The sequence below is a fragment of the Mobula hypostoma genome, chromosome 5 (genome assembly GCF_963921235.1).
Source record: "Mobula hypostoma chromosome 5, sMobHyp1.1, whole genome shotgun sequence".
Taxonomy (NCBI): Eukaryota; Metazoa; Chordata; class Chondrichthyes; order Myliobatiformes; family Myliobatidae; genus Mobula; species Mobula hypostoma.
This window is the reverse complement of record NC_086101.1, coordinates 74,035,858-74,060,256: the sequence shown is the minus strand read 5'-3', so window position 1 is coordinate 74,060,256 and position 24,399 is coordinate 74,035,858. Positions and strand designations below refer to the sequence as shown.

Genomic DNA, 24,399 nt, shown 5'->3' with positions numbered 1-24,399 from the left:
CTTGAATACACAGCTGCCTGTGGTAATACATTCCACAAATTCACCACCCTCTGGCGAAAGAAATTTCTTCACTTCTGTTTTAAATGGACACCCCTCTATCCTGAGGCTGTGTGCTCTTGTGCTAGACTCACTCACCATGGGAAACATCCTTTCCACATCTACTCTGTCTAGGCCTTTCAACATTTGAAAGGGTTCAGTGAGATTTCCCCCTCATCCTTCTAAATTCCAGCAAGTACAGACCCAGAGCTATCATCCTTGTGAACCACCTCTGAAACCTCTACAATACCAGCACATCTTTTCTTAGATGAGGAACCCAGAACTATTAACTGCAGTCAAGGTGAGGCCTTACCAGTACCTTCCTCTTGTATTCTAGACCTCTTGAAATAAATGCTAACATTGCATTTGCCTTCCTCACCACTGACTCTACCTGCAAGTTAACCTTTAGGGTGTTTTGCACAAGGACTCCTAAGTCCCTTCACGTTCCAGATTTTTGGATTTCCTCCCCATTTAGAAAATAGGCTACATATTTATTTTTACTACCAAAGTGCATGACCATGTATTTTCCAACTTTGTATTTCATTTGCCACTGTCTTGCCCGTTCTCCTAATCTGCCTAAGTACTACAGTTTACCTGTTTCCTCAACAGTACCTGTCTCTCCACCAACCTTCATATCATCTGCAAACAGTCACCTATTTCATCATCTAAATCATTGATATACAGCATAAAAAGACGAGGTCACACACTGATCCCTGTGGAACACCACTAGTCACGGGTAGCCAACCAGACAAGGATCCTTTAAATTCCACGCGCTGCCTCCTACCCATCAGCCAATGCTCCAACCATGCCAGTAACTTTCCTGTAATACCATGAGCTCTTAACTTTGTAAGCAGCCTCATGTGTGGCACCTTGTCAAAGACCTTCTGAGAGTCCAAATATACGACATCCACTGCATCCCCTTTATCTATCCTACTTGTAATCTCAAAGAATTCCAACCGGTTTGTCAGGCAAGATTTTCCCTGAAGGAAATCATGCTGATTTTGTCCCATCTTGTCTTGGTTCACCAAGTACTACATAACTTCTCCTTTAGTAATTGACTCCAATATCTTCCCAACCACTGAGATTAGGTTAACCGGTCTATAATTTCCTTTTTGCTGTCTTCCACCTTTCTTAAAGAGTGGAGTGACATTAGCAATTTTCCAGTCCTCTGGCATCATGCTGGAATCCTTTGTAATAGTAACTGCACTCATTTTTCTTCCCTCACACCCTTCAACAGCTGACACACTGAGGGCAGGAAATTTCAGAAGTTAACTACCCTCAAAAGGAAGAAATTTTTACACAGAATGTGTTGTATATCAGTTGACTCTCATTCATTGGTGAAGAATTTAACAAAATCTGGATTTAAAAATAAAATTGTGTTTGATTTCAATTATCCATGTCATCAGTATTGCATTGTTCCATCTTCATTCCACTCAAGTACGTTTATTTGCAGGTGAAAGTTGCTATTTTGAAGTACATTGAGAGGCTGGCCAGGCAGATGGATCCAGCAGATTTTGTTAATTCCAGTGAGACTCGCCTTGCTGTGTCCCGAATCATAACCTGGACAACTGAACCAAAGAGCTCTGATGTGAGAAAGGTAGGAATTTATTCCAAGATTAGAATATCTGTGTTAGCTGAGACAGTGTCTGAAGCTGGTCTTTCTATGTTCTACTTAGTGAATCAAATATGTTAGTTAGTTTTCTATTCAGCTATTTGCTTTGATGCATTGGTTGCATTCTAGTCTCATAACATTCACCATAAGATAGTTTTGATTTTTTAACATTGCATTTCTGCTTTGCCCCTGATATTTATTCTTTGAGAAGTAACAGAACTGAAATTACAAGACAAGTAGAAAGCTTTTTTAATTCATTTGATAAGAGCATTACTGACAAGCCCAGCAGTTATTGCATGTCCATGTCTAATTGCCCTTGAGGGGTGTTGGTGAGCTAGTGTTCTGAACTGCATTGGTCACAGTGGATGACAATGTTACAACAGTTCTAGTAGGCTTTATGATTTTAAACAAACTCTTGAGGGAAGATGCATTACTTGAAAAACTTGAAAGTTGTTAGCTTTTCCCTGCAAAGTTGTTCAGAATCGGAATTGAGTTTATCACCAGCATGTGTTGTGAGATTTGTTAACTTAGCAGCAGCAGTTCAATATAATGCATCATATAGAAGAAGAGAAAATAATAAGTAAATTAATTACAATATATATATATATATATTGAATAGATTAAAGATAGTGCAAAAAAAACAAATGCTATATATTAAAAAAAAATGAGGTAGTGTTCAAGGGTTCAATGTCCATTTAGGAATTTGATGATAGAGGGGAAGAAGCTGTTCCTGAATTGCTGAGTGTGTGCCTTCAGGCTTCTGTACCTCCTACCTGATGGTAACAGTGAGAAAAGGGCATGCCCTGGGTGCTGGAGGTCCTTAATAATGGACACTGCCTTTCTGAGAGAACGCTCCTTGAAGATGTCCTGGGTACTTTGTAGCCTAGTATCCAATAAGGGGCTGACTAAATTTACAACCCTCTGCAGCTCCTTTTGGTGCAGTAGCTCCCCCCCCCCACCCCCAAGCTCCATACCAGACAGTGTTCAACCTGTCAGAATGCTCTCCACAGTACAACTATAGAAGTTTTTGAGTGTATTTGTTGACATACCAAATCTCTTCAAACACCTAATGAAGTATAGCCGCTGTCTTGCCTTCTTTATAACTGCATCAATATGTTGGGAACAGGTTAGATCCTCAGGAACTTGAAACTGCTCACTGTCTCCACTTCTGATCCCTCTGAGAGCTTTATATATTTCTTTGTCTTACCCTTCCTGGAGTCCACAATGAGCTCTTTTGTCTTACTGACATTGAATGCCAGGTATTGCTGTGACACCACTCCACTAGTTAGCATATCTCGCTCCTTTACAGTCTCTTGTTTGTATCTAGGTGATTGAGTTTAGGATTTTGGGGAAGGTTATTGTTAAATCTTTCTGTGCTGTGCTTTGTAGGTAATGTATTCTTCAGAGGTTGGAATTATGGTGGATGATACTGAGTTAACTTTGTTTTTGCTGAAGCTGAACTCCAGCTGCTTGGTGGAAAGTATTCTTGATGTGTGTCTTGTAGATGGTGGAAATTTTTAATGGGTTAGTAGGTGATTTGCTGCAGAATACTGAGCCACTGATCTTGTAGATGTGATTTTTGACAGCTACTCCATTAAGTTTGGTGAAGTTGACAATCATAATGATATTGAATGTCAGAATGATATTTTACCCTTCTTACTGCCATTGCAAATTGCCAATGCCTAGCATTTCTCATGGCCAGAGTAACACATAAAAGATGTTGAGCAATTTGGCAGATCAGGCAGCAGGCAGGGAAGGAAGCATATGGTCAATGCTTTGGGCAGAGAACTGTGGACCAGAAGAGAAGAGAGAAGAAGCCAGAGCAAGAAGGTTAGGGAGGGGAGGGGAAGAGTACAAGCTAGAAGGTGATAGGTGAAGCCAAGTACATAGTCGAGGGTGGATGAAGTGAGAAGCTGCGAGGTAGTAGGTGGAAAAGGTTAAGGGCTAAAGAAGAACAAAGAATTAAACAGGAAAGGTGAGTGGACCATTTAGGGAAAAAAAAAGGAGGAAGGGCACCGGGGAAGGTGATAGGCGGTGAGAAGAGAAAAAGGAAGAGGAGAGCCAGAGTGGGAAAATGAAGAAGAGGGAAGGGGAACGGGGAAAAATTACCAGAAGTTGGAGAAATCGATGTTCATGCCATCAGATTGGGAGCTACCCAAACCGAATATGAGGTGTTGATCCTCCAATCTGGGAGTGGCATTATTGTGGTCGTAGAGGAGGCCATTGACTGACATGTCAGCATGGGGATTGGAATTAAAATAGTTGGCCACTGGGAAATCCTGCTTCATGTTGACAGAACAAAGGTGCTTGACAAAGCAGTCTCCCAATTTAGATTAGGTCTCACTAATGTGGAGAAGTTTGTATCAGGAGCACTGGATACAGTAGGTGACCCCAACAAATTTGCAGGTGAAGTGTTGCTTCACCTGGAAGGACTGTTTGGGCCTTCATTGGAGGTGAGTTAGATGTGATGCTTTTTCCACTTGTAGGGATAAGTGCCTGAAGGAAGATTCGTGATGGTGGTGGGCGGGGGGTGGGGGAGTGTTTGCAAACAGACAAGGGAATCACAGATGGGTGATCCCTGTAGAAAGTGGAGAGGAAGTGTGGATGAGGGCAGCATCATTGTGGAAGAAGGGAAACACTGTTTTTGAAAGAGGACAACTCTGATGTCCTGGAAAGGAAAGCCTCATCCTGGGAACAGATGCAATGGAGATGAAAGAACTGAGAAAAAGGGATGTCATTTTTACAGGTGACAGGGTAGGAAGAAGTATGGTCAAGATGGCTGTGAGCCAGAAAGTTGTACAGCATTTATAAACCTATCATTCAGATGTAGTGCCTTAAATTTCAAATAAGCGAGCCACATTGCATTAAAAGAATTGACAATAAACTATCTTTGATCAGTATTTAAACTGTTGCTAGATAGGTGACAAGGAATATGAATTTTGCCTCAAAAATACACCACATGCAAGTCATTCTCAAGAGTTTAGGGTATTAGAGCATACAAACTGATGCAAGAAAAGAGTTGTATTGGAGAGTAAGGAATTACCAGAAATATTAATCAAGTATTTTATGTCCATCTTCATGTAGGAAGACACAGGAAGCATCACAGAAAATGCAAGTCTAGGTGACTAAGGACCTTACTGAAATTACCATTACTTTTTTAAAGAAACTACTTAAAAATTGACAGACTGAAAGATGATTAAAAGCAACATACATCAAAGTTGCTGGTGAACGCAGCAGGCCAAGCAGCATCTATAGGAAGAGGTGCAGTCGACGTTTCAGGCCGACGTCAGGTCCTGACGAAGGGTCTCGGCCTGAAACGTCGACTGCACCTCTTCCTATAGATGCTGCTTGGCCTGCTGTGTTCACCAGCAACTTTGATGTATGTTGCTTGAATTTCCAGCATCTGCAGAATTCCTGTTGTTTGCGTTTAAAAAGATGATTAAAATCTCAGTATCTCAGTGATGGAAGCACTGGTTGTTCTGTTTGGATTATCTAAAAATGTCCACTTGCAAATTGTAATACAAACCCTACCTATCTATTGTATTCAATGTCAGGTGAGATCAAAAAAGTCATCAGGCTGGCTAATCTGCCGTTTATCAGATGGCTATATTCTGTGAGTCATTTAAAACTCATTCCTTCATGAGTTCATATAACGTGCAAGTTGCTTGTAGTTTAGGATCAGAACAATATTCTTAATACAGCATTTCTTCAGGTAAACAAATATGGTGCCACAGTAAAATAAAATTCTGAATGTTTCCATAAATAAAAGTAATGCGCAACACCTACTAATATCAAGGATTTTCCTTCCATGCAAACAGTGAGCTGAACTGCTTTCAGTCAAAAATGTACAGCATTAGTACCATTGTTATGACTGAATGAATTTTAAATGACTGACAGAACAAATATGATCATGTGATAAATGGCAGATCAGTCAGTCTGATTTCTTCCTTGGTCTCATCTGGCATTGGAATCAAGCCCCATTTATCTGTTATAATCCCATGTCAAAATTACTATTTGCAAAGTGATAATCATGTCTCACTTCTGTAGTTCTAATGCCCTGAATTTAGATAGATAAATAGATATATACTTTATTAATCCCGAGGGAAATTTGGTTTCGTTATAGCCGCACCAACCAAGAATAGAGCGTAAATATAGCAATACAAAAAACCCCAACAATCAAACACCAAAATGCAATACAATTTATCAAATGTATCACATTATTTAACACAGTACCTTTGTGCAATGTCATCCGATAGCAGTATATCCTCATGGTTAAAAAGTTGATTTAAACGTGTATTTCATATCAACCATGCTCCCTATTTGTTTTATTCTTCAGATATGCACCGTTCAGTCCAGGGGTGCTAATTTGAAAAATATAAATTAAATATATCACAGGGCTTTGTTCATTTATCCAGAATGGAAATATCATTTGCATAAACATTTTATCAAATATAATAATATGTATTTGGAAGCTGGTCAGACATAATCTGTTTTTGCAAAGCAGTTTTAATGTTTTTTTTCCTTTGTTATAATAGTTATGTACTTGGAACATTGTTAGTAGATGTTAAATATAATATTGAAACTACTGCTGTTAAATCAAACATAAAACTTTGAAAGGAGGACAGTAGAATAGTGATTACAGCCAAATTTCTATAACCTTGGTCCTAAGATCCAAGTTCAAATCCCAAAAAAGCTAGTAAGTATAAATCTAATATGTTGTCATGTAAACCCACTGGGTTTGATAATGTCCCGTATTAAAGGAAATGTACTACCTTTCCTAGTCTTCTCTACAAGTAACCACGTAGCCACTCTCAATGGATTCTAAGTTCAAGGGCAATTAGGGATGGGCAATAAATGCTGGCATTGCTAGTGCACGAATATATATTTTAAAAAATGAACAAGCAATTCTCTCAGGTCCAAGCAGTGTTGCAACAGACAGCTATAAAATGTTTATAATCCATTTTTTTTCCTAATCTCTCTGGATTATTTCACAGGTATATTTAATGCATTTTTGGCATTGTTTTAAATTGTTGACAATTGCTGCAAGTACTTTTATAAATGGACAAATATTTAGATTTTATTAAAATGTGTAAGTGAGGGGAAAGCAAAAATCATTTTACTGGCAGCAGATCCATAGATTTACAGTTTAAGGGGTTACCTGCATCTTTCTGTTGCAAACATAGTTGGTGAACTTATCACTTTCTGTCATGGCTCTTCAGCTTTATATAAGTTTTTTTTTTAATCATGCAACTGCTGTTTATTGTATTCTAAATTTTTCTAATACCCTTCCCACCTGTCAAACCCAGACTGTGCATAGTTGGTTGAGTGATGAGGGGTTGGCCAGGTCCTGTTCGAACACCTCTGGGCCTGGTGAAATTGGCCTGGAAGAAAAGTGTAAACAGGTAGAAAAACACGTTGCACCTACTAATTTCAAGTTGCTTTTCCCTTTACCTTCTGGCTTTTTTCTTAAACTTGGCTGTACAAGGGTCTTGGCCTCGCTGCCTTTTTCAACATAACTAAGTTTATTCACTCTACTGTATTGCCAACAGAAGTTATTTTCTATAATTATACAGCACATAGTCGGTGTTGATTGGGAATAAGGGTTGTCTTTCTGCAGTTTTAATAACATACTGCATTGGCCCTGACAATGGAACTGCTGCTTACAGTTTTGGAATGCATGCTTATCTGTTAACTAATGGGTTTGAAAGTGCATTAACAGTTCTTGTGTTTATTTTGAACTTGAAATATGCTCTTTGTAATAAACGAAAATTGGATTTTTTTTGTGATAAACTTTTACTAAATCAAACCTCTGTTAAATACTGCTTAAAGTTATAAATATCGTAATGCATTTGAATATCATAACAGACCTCGTTATTTGAATGCACACACTCTATTAGTTCTAACAATTATCAAAATATACTTTTGTTCCAGTTATTATTCCATTGAAACTAATTATACACATTTGATTAATTGCATGAAAAATACATTCAGGATTTGATTAAAATGCCATGCATAAATTTTATCAAAATTTAAAACTTATAGGAAGCACAATAACATGACTTCCAAATTGACTGAATATGGAAGATAACACTGGTTGATTTTAATTTTCATATTGTTGAAGATAACTGGGGTTTGGGTAATTGGATGGGCTGACTGTAGATGAGTGGTGTTTCAAAGGAAAAAAAGATGTTACCAGCTACTGCTCTCTTTAATGCATACCCATAATTTATTATTGGGTGACAATAACATGTGTAGCCCCCCGGCCAGCCTCAAGGTCGCTCGGCTCGCTGTCGTCTAGGGAAACAGCCCTTACACTCTTCCCCCCACCAAATAAAGTCATGTCCTCATGACTTCTAAATAACTCGCCAACCAGTCCTACAGACACAGAAACCCATCCAGATACACACAGTGACGTTGCTCCCCAAACAGTGGACCTTCTGCCCATCCATGGGCGTTACATAGGCCAACCTATCTGAGAGCTTCCTAATCCTCCAAGACCTCCGTACGCCTTCACCTAAACCCAAAGGCTCAGACACTACTAGGGATACCTTGGGCCTACTTGCCAACTCCTCTCTCATTCAGGCCACCATTACAACTCAGAGCCCCTTGTCCTGTGTCCGGGGCCCCGCTTCTTTTCCTTCCTAATCCTGCCGTAACTCAGACTGCCCACAGCTAGCCCTCCCCGCTACACCTGACTCAGTGGGAGAAGGGCCAAAGGTCTCTTCCTCAATCACGGGGAAGTTAGCAAAAGGCAGCATGTACCACATGTACAGCACATCATCCTTCGAATCCGTATCCGTCCTCATTCCCTCGATCGGTAGCTGCTGTTTAAGTTTCTCCAAACTGAAACATTTAGCCGGGGCTCCCCCTTCAGCCTCCTGCAGTCGAGACATCAGCTTCTTCGGGGACTCCTTCAACTCTCGCCACAGCCTCAGTAGTTCTGACTCAGGGTTCATGGCCATCTCAGTCTGGGACGCAGTTACCCAACCAGCTTCTTCCACCCTGACCTGAAAAGCAGCAGTTAAAGAATGTTCAGCCTCCGGTTGTTTCTTCCTGATGACGTCTTCCAGGTCAACTTTCAGTTTTTCCACTTCATTTAAACTCGCGATAGACATGTTTAGGTTCCTTTCAAGCGTACGCCTCCCTTTTCTGAGATCTGTCCTCCACTTCTTCACCTCCTCGGGAGTGTAGTCAAACTCCCCTGCCTGGGCTCTCGGTTTTCTGTTGGCCTTAGTCAGAACACTTCCTTGACCTTCCCCAACTTGTAAGTCTTCCAGTCTTTTCTGAATCGATGTCTTGAGTTTCTGCTGATCCCTTCGAAGGTGGGTCATTGTTTCTTCTTGCTGGATTAATTCATCAGTACATGACTGCAGTGTCAGCTCGGAATTCCGTTTCTCCTTCTCCACGTTGACGAGCGTGAATTCCAAGTCTGCAATGGTCGCCCCACAAGTGCGGCACTCAGTCTCCGGCCTGCATTTCTGAGCACTCAGTTCAGCGGTGCAAATCCCCTCTCTCCTGTGTCTCATTCAGATTGACGACCTGGGTTTCCATCCGCAGGTCCACCACCGTCTGTTCCAACACCAGGAAGTTCAACTGGTATGTGGGGTCATTTTTCTCATATTGCACCAAACTCCTCCGGCCAAAAACTCCTCCACATGTGGAACTTCGCTTCTGTCGCCCGGGCTCAACCACTCACCTCGCCTCATAGTCCCCCCCAGGTGAATCCAAGCTCTAGACAGTCATCCACATACGCCAAAACTCTATGGTCTTCCTCCTGCCCCGCGGGAAGGATGCAGGGGCTCCGAATATGCCCTTGGGCATCTTTTCGGATCAGAAGAATCCTAGGGAACTAATATTGGCCATCTTCGGCTCAACAGCCGCACTCCTTGGGATCTGGCAACATCCACTCCTCAGATCCAGCACATTAAACCACGTTGCATAATCCACACACACACTGCCTACATCTTCCACGGCGCCAGGGTCCAGTTGCCGCAACCTCTCTCTCTCTGAGGTGTCTTCAACGGTCAACTCCCCTCCCTCGTGGTAGTTCGGAGCGTCTACTAAGAGGGTCTCACCCTCAGCTACTTTCCCCAGGCTGTACCACAGCTGGGTCCCATTTAAATTCGGTACCAGCTCAAGACTGCTACACACGTCCTCAGAAGCAACTCGACACGCTGGGTGCCCAGACAATGCCCCCATGAACTTCCAGGGTCATTAACCAATCATCGTCTTCTGGATAATTATTGGTACTGGTACCCAAAATCTACAGTGCCCTTGCAGTTGTCAAGGCTAAATGCTTCAGACACCGGTTGTAAAACGAACTGTACAACATCTTGACCTACGCCCCGGGGTCGAGGATGGCTTTAGCATCGCTTCCCTCTATCCATAGCGACACCCTGGGGCGTGGTCCCTCTAAGCCTTTAGGAATGGGGTCTTTTCCTTTCGGAAGTTCACTGGTCCATTGCTGGGAACATGCTTCCCCAGAGACCCCAAGCCGTTCCCCCACTGGGCCTCCACTAAGTTTCCCGACACCTCTCTGATCAGCCGAACAACTGAAGGAGGGGCTGATCCCCTGAAGTGATCCCCTGGCACTGCATGCAATTTAGCTGCCCTCCTAGCTAGAGAAGACACACTGAAAACTTTCCCCCCTCTTTCAAATAACTGACAGCTGTCACTACGGTGTAAATGAACCTGACAGCTCTAACACCGTCACCAGCCTGCCTACTTAAACTTTCAACCAATCCCTGTCGCTCTCCCTCAACCGAGCACTGCCACTCATCTAACAACTGAGAGATCCGCACCGCCCACATCTCACACGCCTCTGCCCCTCTTGGGGTGGACACTATCCCAAATGCCAGGCGGAGCCTGCCAGAGCTAGAACATTTATTTGCAGAGACTACCTCCAAATCAGACCACTCTTTCCTCTCTCTCCCAACAGCATGGACAGCCCCGAGTTCCACCTCCAACTCGTCGATGCTAGTCTGAACTCGAACAAAGACCTCACCCACCACACATGCAGCAATAACCAGCAAATAACCCACAGAGACACACATTACTGATTTAAACAGGGCAACCATACAACATACCAGTAGTTCCAATCCCGGTGTAGCCCCCCCCCCCCCCCCGGCCAGCCTCAGGGTTGCTCGGCTCGCTGTCGTCTAGGGAAACAGCCCTTGGCCCCACCAAACTGGGTAATCAGTTTGTGTGGATGCTGTGTGATGTACCCCGCCCCGCCCAAATAACAAGACAATACACCAGATACAATTAAATGATTTACAGTTTATGGATACTACTGGAACTATATAATTAATAGAGAATAAAATATAAAAGGAAAATAAAAGGCGCCACACTTATCAAAGTTCAATTTCTTGGTGCACAAACAGTTGGAGCTCAGGACCCTTCTTCTTCACCCTGCGACCCCTCGGACCGTTTCAACCGGCCGCCTGGGACCAACAATGGTGGTCGACCAGACGCTCCACACGAGTCCGTCTCTGTCTCCTCTCCTCGCCGAACGCCCAGCTCGGGGTCTGACCCCGTTAGTGGACTCACAGCACCTGGTCCATCCTCTGTGTCTCTCTCTCTCCCGCCCCAAAACCCCGCACATACAATATCTTACAGACACACCAAAAGCATAACAACTATCCCAATTGGTTCGTAACATCATCTTATCAGTAACGTGATCCAAACAAACTGCTGGTGGGAGGACTTTCTCATCAGTTAGCATAACAAAGAAGCTCTTTCAATTATAACATAACAAAGAAGTCATTTTAGTTAGACTATGCAGTGACATAAGAAAAAGGAAACCCCTTACAGATGACATTAAAATCTGTAAATGATTCAAACCTCAGACATGCAATAAACAGCAAAGATGATAGTAGCAAACTTTCGGAGAGACAAATTAGTTAAATAAATACACCAGCACATGTGGAAGATTTAAAAAGGTACTAAATAGATGTATGAAGTGATTCATTATGATTTGAAGAATGATAATAATCTATATAGTACAATCTTAAAAGACATGGAAGGACTGAAATTAGTGTTTATTAGTGAGTATTTGAGTGAAGGGCAACCTGAGAAAATTATTGATTTAATAAGAAATCTCTTTCTTTACCAACAGAGCAAGGAAAAAGTCATGGAGTTATATTAAAACCTTTTAATATTTCTCTCTCAGCCAAACTATTGTGACTTGTAAGAAAAATTTCTATTAAATAGGATGCAGAAAAGATTTATGAGAATGAATCATGGATGAAAACCTTTAATTAATTAAGACTAAAGAAATATCTGTTCTATTTAGAGCAGATATGAAAGTATTTAAAATTCTAGGAGTATTTGATAAAATAGAAATTGTTTCCAGTAGCAGTCTAGTTAATAATCAGAGGAAGCAAATTTAAGGCAATTATTTAAAGAACCACATGCAAGGAAAAAGTCTTGCAATAATTGCAATTTGCAATCAGTAGTGGATGCAAGTTGATTTGCAGCTTACAAATGGAACTGACTAAAACTAAAAGGAAGACACAGAAAAGTAAGACCAATTGGATGTTTATTTGAATGAGCATGATGGGCTCATTGTTTTATTGAATATTCTGTAGTAATGTTCCAGATAAAACAATACATTTTTACCAGGTAATATACAAGATGTACTTTGTGGTCCTTCTGCATAACTAGAAAAAGCAAGTGCAAACTGCAGAATGATTGCTTTGAAGCTTGGGCATGGGCATTATGAAGATAATTTATTTTACCATTTATTTTTCATTTTTCTGCTACACTAGATCTAATTGGGCAAACAAGCACAAGAAAATGCACTGTATGATTTAATTATATGGATAAAATAGGTGGTGTATACTGTTGGAAGGTTATTGACTGATCTAATCTACTTAATTCTCATGCATTTACTGTTGACAAATTGTTAAAAATGGCAAAAGTTTGAAACAGCCCTGGCCAGACTCACTTCAGTCTTGAGTGCTGAACTGGTTGAACTTTGAATTTAAACAAAGGCATTTTTACAAGCCATCCGTAAAGTATTATTAAATAGTGGCTTCAAGTTGGTTCCAAATATCCTTAATTAATAATTAGCAGTATCATTATTAAGCATTGATAGGATGCACTGTTAAATCTTGTAAAGAAAAGCCAATAACCTGCAAATAGTGCAGTAAATACTGATAAAGGAGTATTCATTGTTTCAGTTGAATGACTGTGGCTTCTAAAAGATCTGTTTAAACCAGGGGTAGGCAACCTTAAGCACAAATGATGTTCTACCATGCTTTATTCATTAATTTGAGGCAAAACATAACTAGATATATTTAAAAGGATAATTCACATATTTCAAGTCTTTTATGGCATTTATCTGGCCTACTGTCTGCTCATTAATACGCGATCTAGCCCACAGAGGCACAAAGGTTGCTGACCCCTGGTTTAATCCATGATTTTGGGAAAGGACAAAAGTTTTTAATTATTTTGTTTCACTATTTTCCATAGGCTGCGCAGGTCGTGTTGATTTCTCTGTTTGAACTGAACACTCCTGAATTCACTATGTTACTTGGTGCCTTGCCAAAAACCTTCCAAGATGGTGCCACCAAGCTCCTACATAATCATTTGAAGAACTCCAGCAATACTAATGTGGTACTTACTGGCTTATAGCTCTCTACTTTATACTGCGTGATATATTCCAAATTTGTTTTTTCAAAAAATGTACTTTGCATGCCTGTTTTATGAATTGGTTCAAAAACGTTATTGTGGTAAGTGCCCAATCAACTCTGGCACAGTAGAAATTGGATGCAAAATTGAAATTCCTGATTAATATTATGCACCAATGAAGAACTGCTGCACTATCAGACGTGCTGTTATTTGCTTGTGAATTTAAAACATTAGAATACCTGTCTTCTACAGTGTTTATATAAAGGTCCAACATTCCTGTCAATGCACAAGGCTTGATCAGTGTGCTTTGTTTAATTCTTAAATTTCTATGTAATGAATTCGAATAAAATGTACCAGTAATTGAGTAACTTTGGATTCTCATAATGTTGCTTATGTTCCAGTTACTTTAGCTAGTTACCCTTCATTGAAGTATTGACAAAGTAATACTTCATTATATTCCTCTCTTAATAGAGTTCACCCAGCAACACAATGGGGCGCACACCTTCACGGCACTCCAGCAGTCGAACAAGCCCTCTTACTTCACCTACAAATTGTTCACATGGTGGTCTTTCTCCAAGGTAATAAATCATCCGGTTGATTTTTTGTATTAGATGTTATTGCAATTGAAATTCCAGTAACATTTTGACAGTTACGATCTTCAAAATGAATCATAAATAGATATTTCATGCATTTTTTTACATTTTTATCCACGTTTTCATCCTTTCCCTTGTTCTTGTTCAAAAAAGGAACTAAATACTACACAGCAAATGGCAAAACCATTGAGAATTAAAATCTTGTAAATGAATTTTGCTTACAAGTTCCACCTTTTCCTTATTTCCTATTGGCTGTATTTGCAAAATGAGTAAAAAACAAAAATTGTGTTTTTGGAATTGATCCTGGTGTTTGCAAACTGAAAATATTGAACAAAACTGAACTTCCTAACATTGAGGATAATAATGATTACTTAACAAAAATGGAGTTTAGGAAATCTGAGTTTAAATATTTCTTGGTAGAGCATGCTCTTGTATATTTCCTGGAATTCAGTAGGCTGCAAAACAGCATGAACATGTCATGAAATGCTTCGAGTTTGTATAGTGAGAAGAAAATTAATTTCCTAGATGTACAATTAATTTTTCCACTCTTCAAACCAATCATATTTTCTTTTACAATCTTTCGAAGATACTTGAAGCTTTTGTTTTTCTCTCCCACCATTGCATTCACTAAAACTGCATTGTTATTCCTGTATCATATGTGACATAAATTGTACTTGTAGATTGTATATTGTGCATTTTGGGGAAGGCATAATCTGTTATAGTACATAACTATAGTGTTAATGCCATTAACATTGGTATTTTGGCTTATTTCACATTTTAAAAGCATGGTTCTTGGATAAATTAGCATTATTAACCTGCAATTATCATGCAATATTGCTAGTTTGAGGAACCTATGTATTAATAGAAACTTAATAACAAAATGGAACACTTCATCCTGGAAATGGGCTATATTCATGAAGATGACATTTCAAAATTATTATAATACATTTAGTATGTGCTCCTGCCAACTTTGTAGTAGACCGATGGAAGCAGTGTTTCCTGACAACTGCTATTGTTTGTGATAGCTGATCAACTTTGTACCTAAAAGGCAAATGGATACTATAAACCCTTAGTTCCCATTTTGTGCACAGAATTAAGCAGCTATCCACAATAGAACCAAAGATGCATATGACCTGTGCTTTGTACAGATGAAAACATTCAGTTAAGTTTTCTTGAAGTTTTGAGACCTGGTAACATGCATAAGGAATTTTTTTCCTGTGCCTCCAGATGTGTCACATTAACTACTTTGGTGCCAGTAGACTGAGTGATGTAAATTACTGGTTAATTTAGGTGAGGCTGCTGAGAGTATTAGCATAAGATTTAATATCGCTTGTGTTTTTTTTTAAAGGATTTGTAATTTCAATATATGGAATCTAGTCATTTTTCCAGACCAGTGGAGAATTACTGGCTGGAAGTGACATAAATATGGACGATTGTTTAAATGATAGCAGGATTGAATTAATTTTAATGGCAAGATAGATTGGCCTGGTTTAGGGATATGAAGGATTATGACAAGTAAGAGTGAAATCTGTTTTTCTTGTGGAGTTTTTGGTATGATCATGTGATGGGCAGCACAGCAAGTTAAACTTCACCTTTACACCTATACTTATCCATAGAACAGATTCTGAATGTGCGAAGGGTGAAATACTCCTACCACAAAATAAATAAAATTTGCAGATTATTATGCATTTGAAGGCAAAACAGCAATGATTACTGCATGTTTTTAAATAGTATTTTTAAACATAATATCTAAAAGCAGACAGTCCTCACATGTTTAGGAGAATGGTTTTATTCACTTAGGCTTGAACAGTGGTTCTTAGGCTGTGCAGCGCGATTTCGTAAGCCGTAAAATATACAATTAGCTGATACAAACAAGAAAGGGTCATTCGTTGATTCAGGAGAGCTTGTAAATGGAGCTGCATGTACTAAATGTTGGCAATTACAAAATACTATGACAGAATATCTGAAGTATCACCAACAGAATCAACAAACTCATTCGTAAGGCCAGTGATGGTGTGGGGATGGGACTGGACTCTCTGACGGTGGTGTCTGAAAAGAGGATGCTGTCTAAGTTGCATGCCATCTTGGACAATGTCTTCCATCCACTACATAATGTACTGGTTGAGCACAGGAGTACATTCAGCCAGAGACTCATTTCACCGAGATGCAACACAGAGCGTCATAGGAAGTCATTCCTGCCTGTGGCCATCAAACTTTACAACTCCTCCCTTGGAGGGTCGGACACCCTGAGCCAATAGGCTGGTCCTGGACTTATTTGCTGGCATAATTTACATATTACTATTTTAACTATTTATGGTTTTATTACTATTTATTATTTATGGTGCAACTATAACGAAAACCAATTTCCCCTGGGATCAATAAAGTATGACTATGACTAAGTGTTTCTAAGCTCTGGTCATGTAGGAACATGAAGATCAAAAAGTAGCCTGACATGTGAATATACGAGATTCTGCAGATGTGGGAAGTCCTGAGTTACACACAAACACACAATGCTGGGGGGACTCAGCAAGCTAGGCAGCATCTATGAAGAGGAATAAAGAATCGGCATTTCAGGCCAGGATCCTTAGGATCACAGCAGGAAATGTCAGCTTTTTATTTCTGTCCATAGATGCTGCCTGACCTTGAATGTCAAATGTACTCATAAAGCTGGCTGGTTTAGAAAAATGCCATGGCTGATGTATGACATTTTCGTTGCACTGACAACCCATTTATTTAATTTTTAGTCACTGAGAATTTGAATTTGCAGCTTGAACTCTGAACAAAATGCTTGTTTTATTTTAATTAGACTGATGAGGATTTACACTTGCAAAATTTTACATTTGAACATTACTTCAGAATCCCAAGCCTCAATACGTTGAATACAAACTAAAACTCTTAAATATTCTCCTGAATATTATGGCTGAGGAAGGCAATACTTAAGGCTTCCTGAGTCCCTTATTCCAATTAAACTATCTTTCCAAGACCAATCTTCCTGCAGTAAATTGGCGGAGTACACACTATGGAAAAATAGTTAAATGCTATGTTCTTCATAATTAATGCTTAGTTGAAGTATTAACCAGAAGTGCTTTTTTTTTAAATCAAAGCTATGATTTTTTTGTCTGAGATTAGTTGGAATGCTGAAGTTCAGTAGGCTGGCTTTAGCTCAAAGTGTCATGGATTTTAATGTTTGTCTGAATGTTTAATGCTACATAATACAATGTATTGAACTGATATTCTGAACAAAGGACAAATGAGAATTATAAGATCATCTAGTTCTTTAGTAGCATTAATCAAAAGTAAACAAAACTTCAACAATGCAATATGTATCTAAGATTTTCAAGATACTTTATTACCAATGACTTTTACTTAATTCCAACCATTTGGCAAACACAGCAGATTACATAAACATAGTCCGTAATTAATGCTGCTTGGATATTAACTGCTGGATAGGGGGGGACAGATTTCACTCCCATGGGATCTGCTATATATGTCTGAACAGGAAAATAAAGACATTAGTCCAATAGCAAAACACTGAATGCTGGAATTATGAAATAAAAGGAAATAATTTGCAGTGGTTGCAAGTCTATACATAAGTTTCAGATCAATGAATATTCTCTCTCCATGGGTGCTATCTGGCCTGTTGAATTTTTCCAAAATGTTCTAATTATAGGTACCTTAATTATAATCTATCATCTTATCTAAAAGAGCATGCTTTCTAACAGTGCAGACCTCAGTTAAGCACTTGCATATGAAATTCTGTTCAAATCCTGATTGCAGAATTGATTCTGTGTTTTTCTGCCTAAAACTGAGTTGACTGACCAGCCAAAAGCCTTTAAGTACCTAAACTATTAAGAACCTGAGAGATGTGTTCATTTTTTTTTTTTTTTTTTAAATCAGCACATACCATCTTGCTAAGTAAACATATCTTTTGTTGGTAGTTGAATTTTGGGCAAGTCTGAAGTATTTTGTTTTCATGATTTGTATTACCTAAATGATGGTGTCATATTTTCACATTGTTAACTTTTTGACTCCTGTCCAAGTACAATATTAGCCATGTCAAATTTGATTTGTTCATCTTCTTGAACATCACACAGATGATTTAACATTTCAGGGTGAACACCCTTCTGACAAGCATTCCTTGACCTGAAATGTTAATTTTCTCTTTCCGCAGATGCTGACTTTTCTCTCTTTATTTCAGATCACCTTAAATGGTCTTTTGTTGCAAATGATTAAAGTTTTACTTCACCTCATAGAGGATGGTTGAAATTGAACTTGATGTGCTCAATGAATAACACTGTTGATCTTCACATGAAGCCAAGTCTAAAAATCTGCTCAAGTATGATTGGCAACTTGCATTGCAATGTGTCAAATGTTTTCCTTTGCCTTCAGGGATCTGATAGGTACTGTGGCATCTGGTCATATGGGGCTGGGCATAACATGCTTTGACAGGGCTCAGGGCAGGGACAGATGCAAACTGGTCCTGGAAGGGATGTGAGCAACTGTTGAAGTGTGTACCAGAATGATGGGAATAGGGCAGCAAGGATCTGGGAGGGTGCACTTAAGTGGAATATCTCTTGTTCTAACATCTGGCAGGCAGAGCCCAGCGCATTAAGTTCATGATCCAGGCTGTGTACGACATCTTGTTGGGTCTGGCGAATCTTCTTGCTGGGGGTGGGGGAGCAAGGCACTATCATGTCCTCCCTGGTCTGGCAAAGGTACCCTGGAACACATTCTCAGCAACTGTCCAAAAGCCCTGGGAAAAGGCTGCTACCGCTGGCACCATGACCAGGCACTGAAAGCAGTGGCAGTAAATATCTCCTCGGCCATTAACAACAGTAAGCACCTCAGCCAAGCCAGAAAGCCCAAAGCTGGAGACCAACCTCCACCTCAGCCCAGATCACGAGTGAGCTTACTTGCAGCAACTTCTGACTGACATCTGAAAGACAATCTTGGCAAGCAAATAAAGTTCCTTGACTTCATTAGATCATCACCACCGAGGCCTGACATGCTCATTCTGTCAGAAACATTGAAGCAGGTGGCCATTGTAGAACAGACAGTGCCTTGGGAGACTGGATTGAGGAGGCACTTGAGCATAAGGTGGCAAAATACCAGGAGTTGGTAGCGCAGTGTCAGAGACAGGAGTGGGGAGCACGTTGTGAGCCTATAGCGTGGGGTGTAGAGGTTTTGCTGGCTGCTCGCTCTGCAGAACTTACTCTCTCCTTAGCATTATGGGGGCTGTAAAGAAAAATGTGTGTGTATGTATATATATGTGTGTGTGTGTGTATATATATATATATATACACACACACACACACACACACACACACACACACACACACACACACACGAATATAAATAAAGGGAAAAACAGTGAGGAGTTGTACATGGGTTCATTGTCCATTCAGAAATCTGATGGGGGGAGAGAAGAAGCTTTTGCTGACATATTAACTGTGTGCCTTCAGGCTCCTGTGCCTTCTCCTTGATGGTAGCAATGAGAAGGGCGCATGTCCTGCGTGATGGACATTCTTCATGATGGATGGCACCTTTTTCGAGGCATCACCTTTTGAAGGTGTCTTGTATGCTGGAGAGGCTACTGCCCATAATAGAGCCAGCTGAGTTTACAACTTACTGCAACTTTTTCTGCTCTTTAATACTTCCCTTTCTAAAGTGTGCTTGTTATTTATTGAGTTTTATAGAGTAAATAGAGCGTTTAATTCTTTAGCTTAATTTTTAATCTATCCAATATCCCTGTAAAACTAGTTTCCACTGGGTAAACCTTGTCCCTTGTATGATTTGATCTCTAAGATATCACTAAGTGATTAATGGTGTTGGATGCTAACAACATTGAATCCATTCCCCTGTTCGTAAGATCTCGATAATACATGAAACAATACATTGGTTATTTATGTTAATATGGCTATGTTCTGCTGAAAATATTTGCTTTTGATTGTTGAAAGCATCCTGAATCAGATGATGAGGTTCTGGTCCACAGATAACAATCATCAAAATGTATAGATTGCCCCTTGGATTAGGAAGTAATCATCTTATTCTGCTGCTTTAAAAACAGGATGGATAAACTGGAAAAAGAAGATAAATTTTGTTAATAAATTTGTCACCGTAATTCAAGAAACATTATTCTTTAGGTAGAAACACTCCTCGTAGGTAATGAATGAGAAGTTTGGGATGGGAAAACAATTTGACAGACCAGATAAATGAAATCTAATATACCAAAGGATCGCCTTTACCCAAGTCTACGTTGTTAAAGAAAGTTCAAGGATAAACAGATAAAGAGCCAGTGATCTCTAAAAGTTTTTTGATGTTCAGTTTGATTGGTTGACATATTTGTGGACTTGGGTTCTGCAGTTAGGGTGGCTAAAGGAATATTCTTGCATGTGACATTACACTTGCACAGAAGTTTAGTCAATGGTACCTTGTGCCATTCCCCTTGGAATATGCTGCCATGCCAGTTTGAAATTGCAACAATGTTCCAAAATGCACTAAAAAATATTTGAGTAGAGAAGAATTTTACTAAATTGTATTAAAGCCAATAAAATGAATGAATTTATAGGTAATGAGAATTATTTGATACTCATTATTAAGAAGAAAGATCTTTAAAGCTCCATTTATATTTATAGTTAAATACGAGTTTAAAATATTCATTATTTGTTGTGTAGTCACTGTCGCCCCTGTGTGGTCATATGATACTGGCAAGAGTGGGTCAACACTACTGCTGCTGCTTGCTTGGATGAGGTGTTCTCTGTTTGCTATTCTGCTTCTATTAATGTTCTGAAAATTTTCTTCAGTAAAGCATGACCAAAAGCCACTCGGAATATAGTTTTCTTTCTCTTTTTTGCCTTTCTCGTTCTTTCTCTTTCTCTGACCACACTGACTGCAGTCGATTCTGGGGTTGGAGTGCAGATGGGCTATCAAAGCATCCCTCCACCCCTTCTCAACCTCACTCCATCCCCACAGTTCCTACCCACAAGAACTTCAGGCGTTCTTACTCACCCAGGTAACTAACCCCCTCTCCACTCTTTTCAGAATGCCTTGTCTCATCAGGCGGCTCTTGTTTTGGGCTTTAGCATGCTCTGTTGTATGTTTTGAGTGGCTACAACTTTTGTTTGCTGTAATTCATTCCCATGTTTTTATTAATCTGCATCTTCTTTCAAATAATGACAGCTTTGTGCTAGTTCTTAAGTGTGAATCATTGCAACTTTGAATGTGCCATCACAGCTGAACATTTTATTAACAGTAGGACAGCTGGTCAATGAGCTATAAATTCTGTTCAATTAATTACTTGTATCTATTCTGAACAATTGAATGCAGTGCAACATGCCTGAACAGGCATGGTGGACCAATGGCCTCTTTTTGTGCTATGCCATTCAGTGAATCTAAGCTGACGTTTAAAGTAATTTAGCTGTGTACGTTGGATATTTTGTCTGCAGAAATTACAATTCATTAATATTTGGCTATTTTGTCTATAGCATGTTGGACTATGACACAGAAAACCTTAACTCCGATGAAATTTATAGCTCTCTTCGTGGGGTCACACAAGCTATCCAGAATTTTAGTTTCCGCAGTCAGGAGGATTTGAATGAACCAATTAAACGAGATGGGAAGAAGGACTGTGATGTAAGTATCCTCTCACTAATTTGGCTTTGGCACTTTTATCATCTGTGTGGGGGTAGGAGCACTAAATGCAGAACATGAGTGAAATTTTACTCTGCAGATTCCTTTTAAAATCATTGTTTCCCACAATTTCTGGAAGGTTTTCTGTGTGCCTTCAGTAAAGACAGGCACAGAAAATATTTAATTTCACTGCTATTTACTTTTCCTCCAATGTAATTTCCCATTTTAGTCTGTAAGGACCCATATTGGCATTTGCTATTGTTTTCTTTTCTGCATATCTATGGTAACTTTGTTTTTTGTTTCTTGATAGATTGTTCTCTTCCTCCTTTCCCTCTCCTTAATTTATCACACTTGCCTTTACTTAAGTACTAAAGTTTCTAAATCTCAAACTCCAATTTATAAATTCGTGGCTCCAGGTACTTGCAGTGTGTTCATCATAGACTACAGTAATTTCTATCAGTTCCTGGTATTTGCAGGATCAGTACATCCCCTGCTTTGTTCCTCAAATTATGTATTTAATTAAATTCCAGTAAAAGATAAATTATTGCCCAGCTTAGCAATCTCTTATTTTGGAAGTGCACACTTTGTAGGTACCACATTATGATTTATGGAGACAGCATCCTGCTCTTTGATCTTTATTTTTCAAATATTTTTATTAACTAATTTGTAAATTGAACCATGCTATATTCATTGAAGGTATTGCGAGATGGAGGAATTGCATCCCCATCCTCTGATTTTCGTGGAGGTGGTGAGCCTATGGAAGGAGGAAGAACAGCTCTTGACAACAAGACATCTTTGCTCAATACTCCACCACCACGGTCTTTCTCCGGGCCTCGGACTCGAGAGTATAATCCTTATAATTATTCAGATACAATCAATGCATTTGACAAGACAGCCTTAAAAGAAGCCATGTTTGATGATGACATGGAACAGTTCCGTGATGGTAAGAATTATTTTTATAAATTAACTGATCTTGACTTGACTTTCCAATGAACTGTTTAAAAAAAATTTAAATGTGTTAAGGTAAATTTTAAAAATCTAGTCAAGTTTTTAAAGAAGTAATTTGTTTTCTTAATGTTAAACCTGTTGATGTCAGTATGTTTTAAACATTCAAACCAAAACAAAAGTACAGAATTGATTTGCCAGGTATTCAAATGCTGCTTATGTGCAGTCAGTCAAATTCAAGGCTTCTAGTCTGTTTTTCCCCTCCAACCCCACCTGCCTCTTCATCCTCTTTCAGTCCCACTATTTTGTTCTCTTTCCCATTCTCCCCATCCAGCTTCCATCAACCTGCCACCCGTAACTTTCATCCATCGGCTTTCCATAGCCTCCTTCCGGTTCTGGATTCATCTACCTTTCATCTCTTCCCCAATGGCTCCTTTATTCACCTTCCTTACTTTTAAGATTCCATTTTCTCCTCTTCCACCACAACTCCTCAACCAGCGTTGTTCTCTACCTTTCACTGAATCCTTCACTCTTTTGAGCACCCATCTTCCTCCCATCCCACTTTTGCTGAAAACTCCAACCCTTCTCTCTCGTCTGACTCCTCCAACTCCTCCAATCATCTATCCTTCTATCCTCCCCTGAACCAAGCTCCAATTCCTGCCATCGATGTTCCCTCTAATTTTTAGCAGTCAATGTGCACAAAAATCTTATGTTGTGCAAATTTTTTTCCTGTGACGAAAGTATGTGCACACTGAATGCACACATGGCACAGTTTATGTAGGTTTACAAAATATTTGACATAAAACTGCACAGAATAACAACAAAATAACATACATATTTAAGTCACTCAGTTTTTTTTTTCTCTCTCCTGTCTTTGGCATTTACCCATTCTTTGTAAACTCTATCTAGACTAATAGAGCTTCCATCCAATTGATAGCTTTTGATTCTCATTAACATATCCAAATGAAATTCACCTAAACGGTTTCTCAGCTTGTTTTTGAGTTGATTCATTAGGCTAAAACCTTGCTCACAGTTCACACTAGATGCAAGAAAAGTTCCCCCAATGTTCATCAACTGTGCAAAGTTGCAAAACTGTTCATTTTGAAGTACAAATGCCACCATCTGAGCAAAGTTTGAAATCCAGTTTGGATTTAATTTTTCCTTGCATGGAAAATTTGAAATTATTAAACTGTCTAACTATTTTCAGCTAGAAAATCATGATATCTTAGACATTAGGGCATTAACTTGTTCATCGCCAGATGTGAAGTCTGAAGCTGCAATTGCGGAGAAATCAAAAGCTGACCATTCTTGTACCTCATCTTCAGGAAACCTTTCTTCTAAATGAACACAAAGACTATTTATAAAAGTCAACAGCGAACTTGTATCTACTGTGATGTTTTCTTCACGTTGTTTGCTGAGCAAAACGTTAACTTTGTCATTCCACGAAACATTGTCTCCCAGATACTGCTCTTTTATCTTGTTAATTTTTGCCTCGCGCAAAATGAAGTGAATCATTTGGTGTCAGGCCACTGTTTTGCAGAATCTTGCACAGTGCAGCCAGTTCATCAAAGCCATCACTTAAAACCTGTAAAGCTACTTTGTATGTGATGTTTATCAATTTCTTGTGACAGTATTTAGCTACAGGGTCATTTAACTAATCTTTTTCAATAAAAAAAATAAGTTGTCTACAGGATTTGAAACAGATTTTTGTAAACTTTACGATATGAACACTGTCCGCCAAAGATGGCTGCCGCCATGATGCAGCTGTACAAACCAAAACAGGAAAGGTGAGGTGACGTAAATTAGTGACGCATATTGTGATATTTGAAAAACCGACTAACTAGTTGACAGAAACATTTAGCTAAAAGATTATTTTCAATAAGTATAATTATTACTACATTATTTTAGGTAACTAACCTTTTGTGTGCACATTAATTTCCTTTGTGCGCT

At 39.3% G+C, this 24,399-nt stretch overlaps 1 protein-coding gene across 1 annotated transcript in view; it reads left to right on the top strand.

Annotated features, from left to right (window-relative positions):
* clasp1a (cytoplasmic linker associated protein 1a) overlaps positions 1 to 24,399 on the top strand; it is a 300,065-nt gene that overhangs the window by 234,939 nt on the left and 40,727 nt on the right. The window contains exons 31-36 of the mRNA XM_063048559.1: positions 1,490 to 1,633; positions 13,124 to 13,267; positions 13,754 to 13,860; positions 20,771 to 20,887; positions 21,360 to 21,507; positions 22,201 to 22,447. Of these exons, the coding sequence (XP_062904629.1) occupies positions 1,490 to 1,633; positions 13,124 to 13,267; positions 13,754 to 13,860; positions 20,771 to 20,887; positions 21,360 to 21,507; positions 22,201 to 22,447 (907 nt within the window). The remainder of the gene's footprint in view (positions 1 to 1,489; positions 1,634 to 13,123; positions 13,268 to 13,753; positions 13,861 to 20,770; positions 20,888 to 21,359; positions 21,508 to 22,200; positions 22,448 to 24,399) is intronic.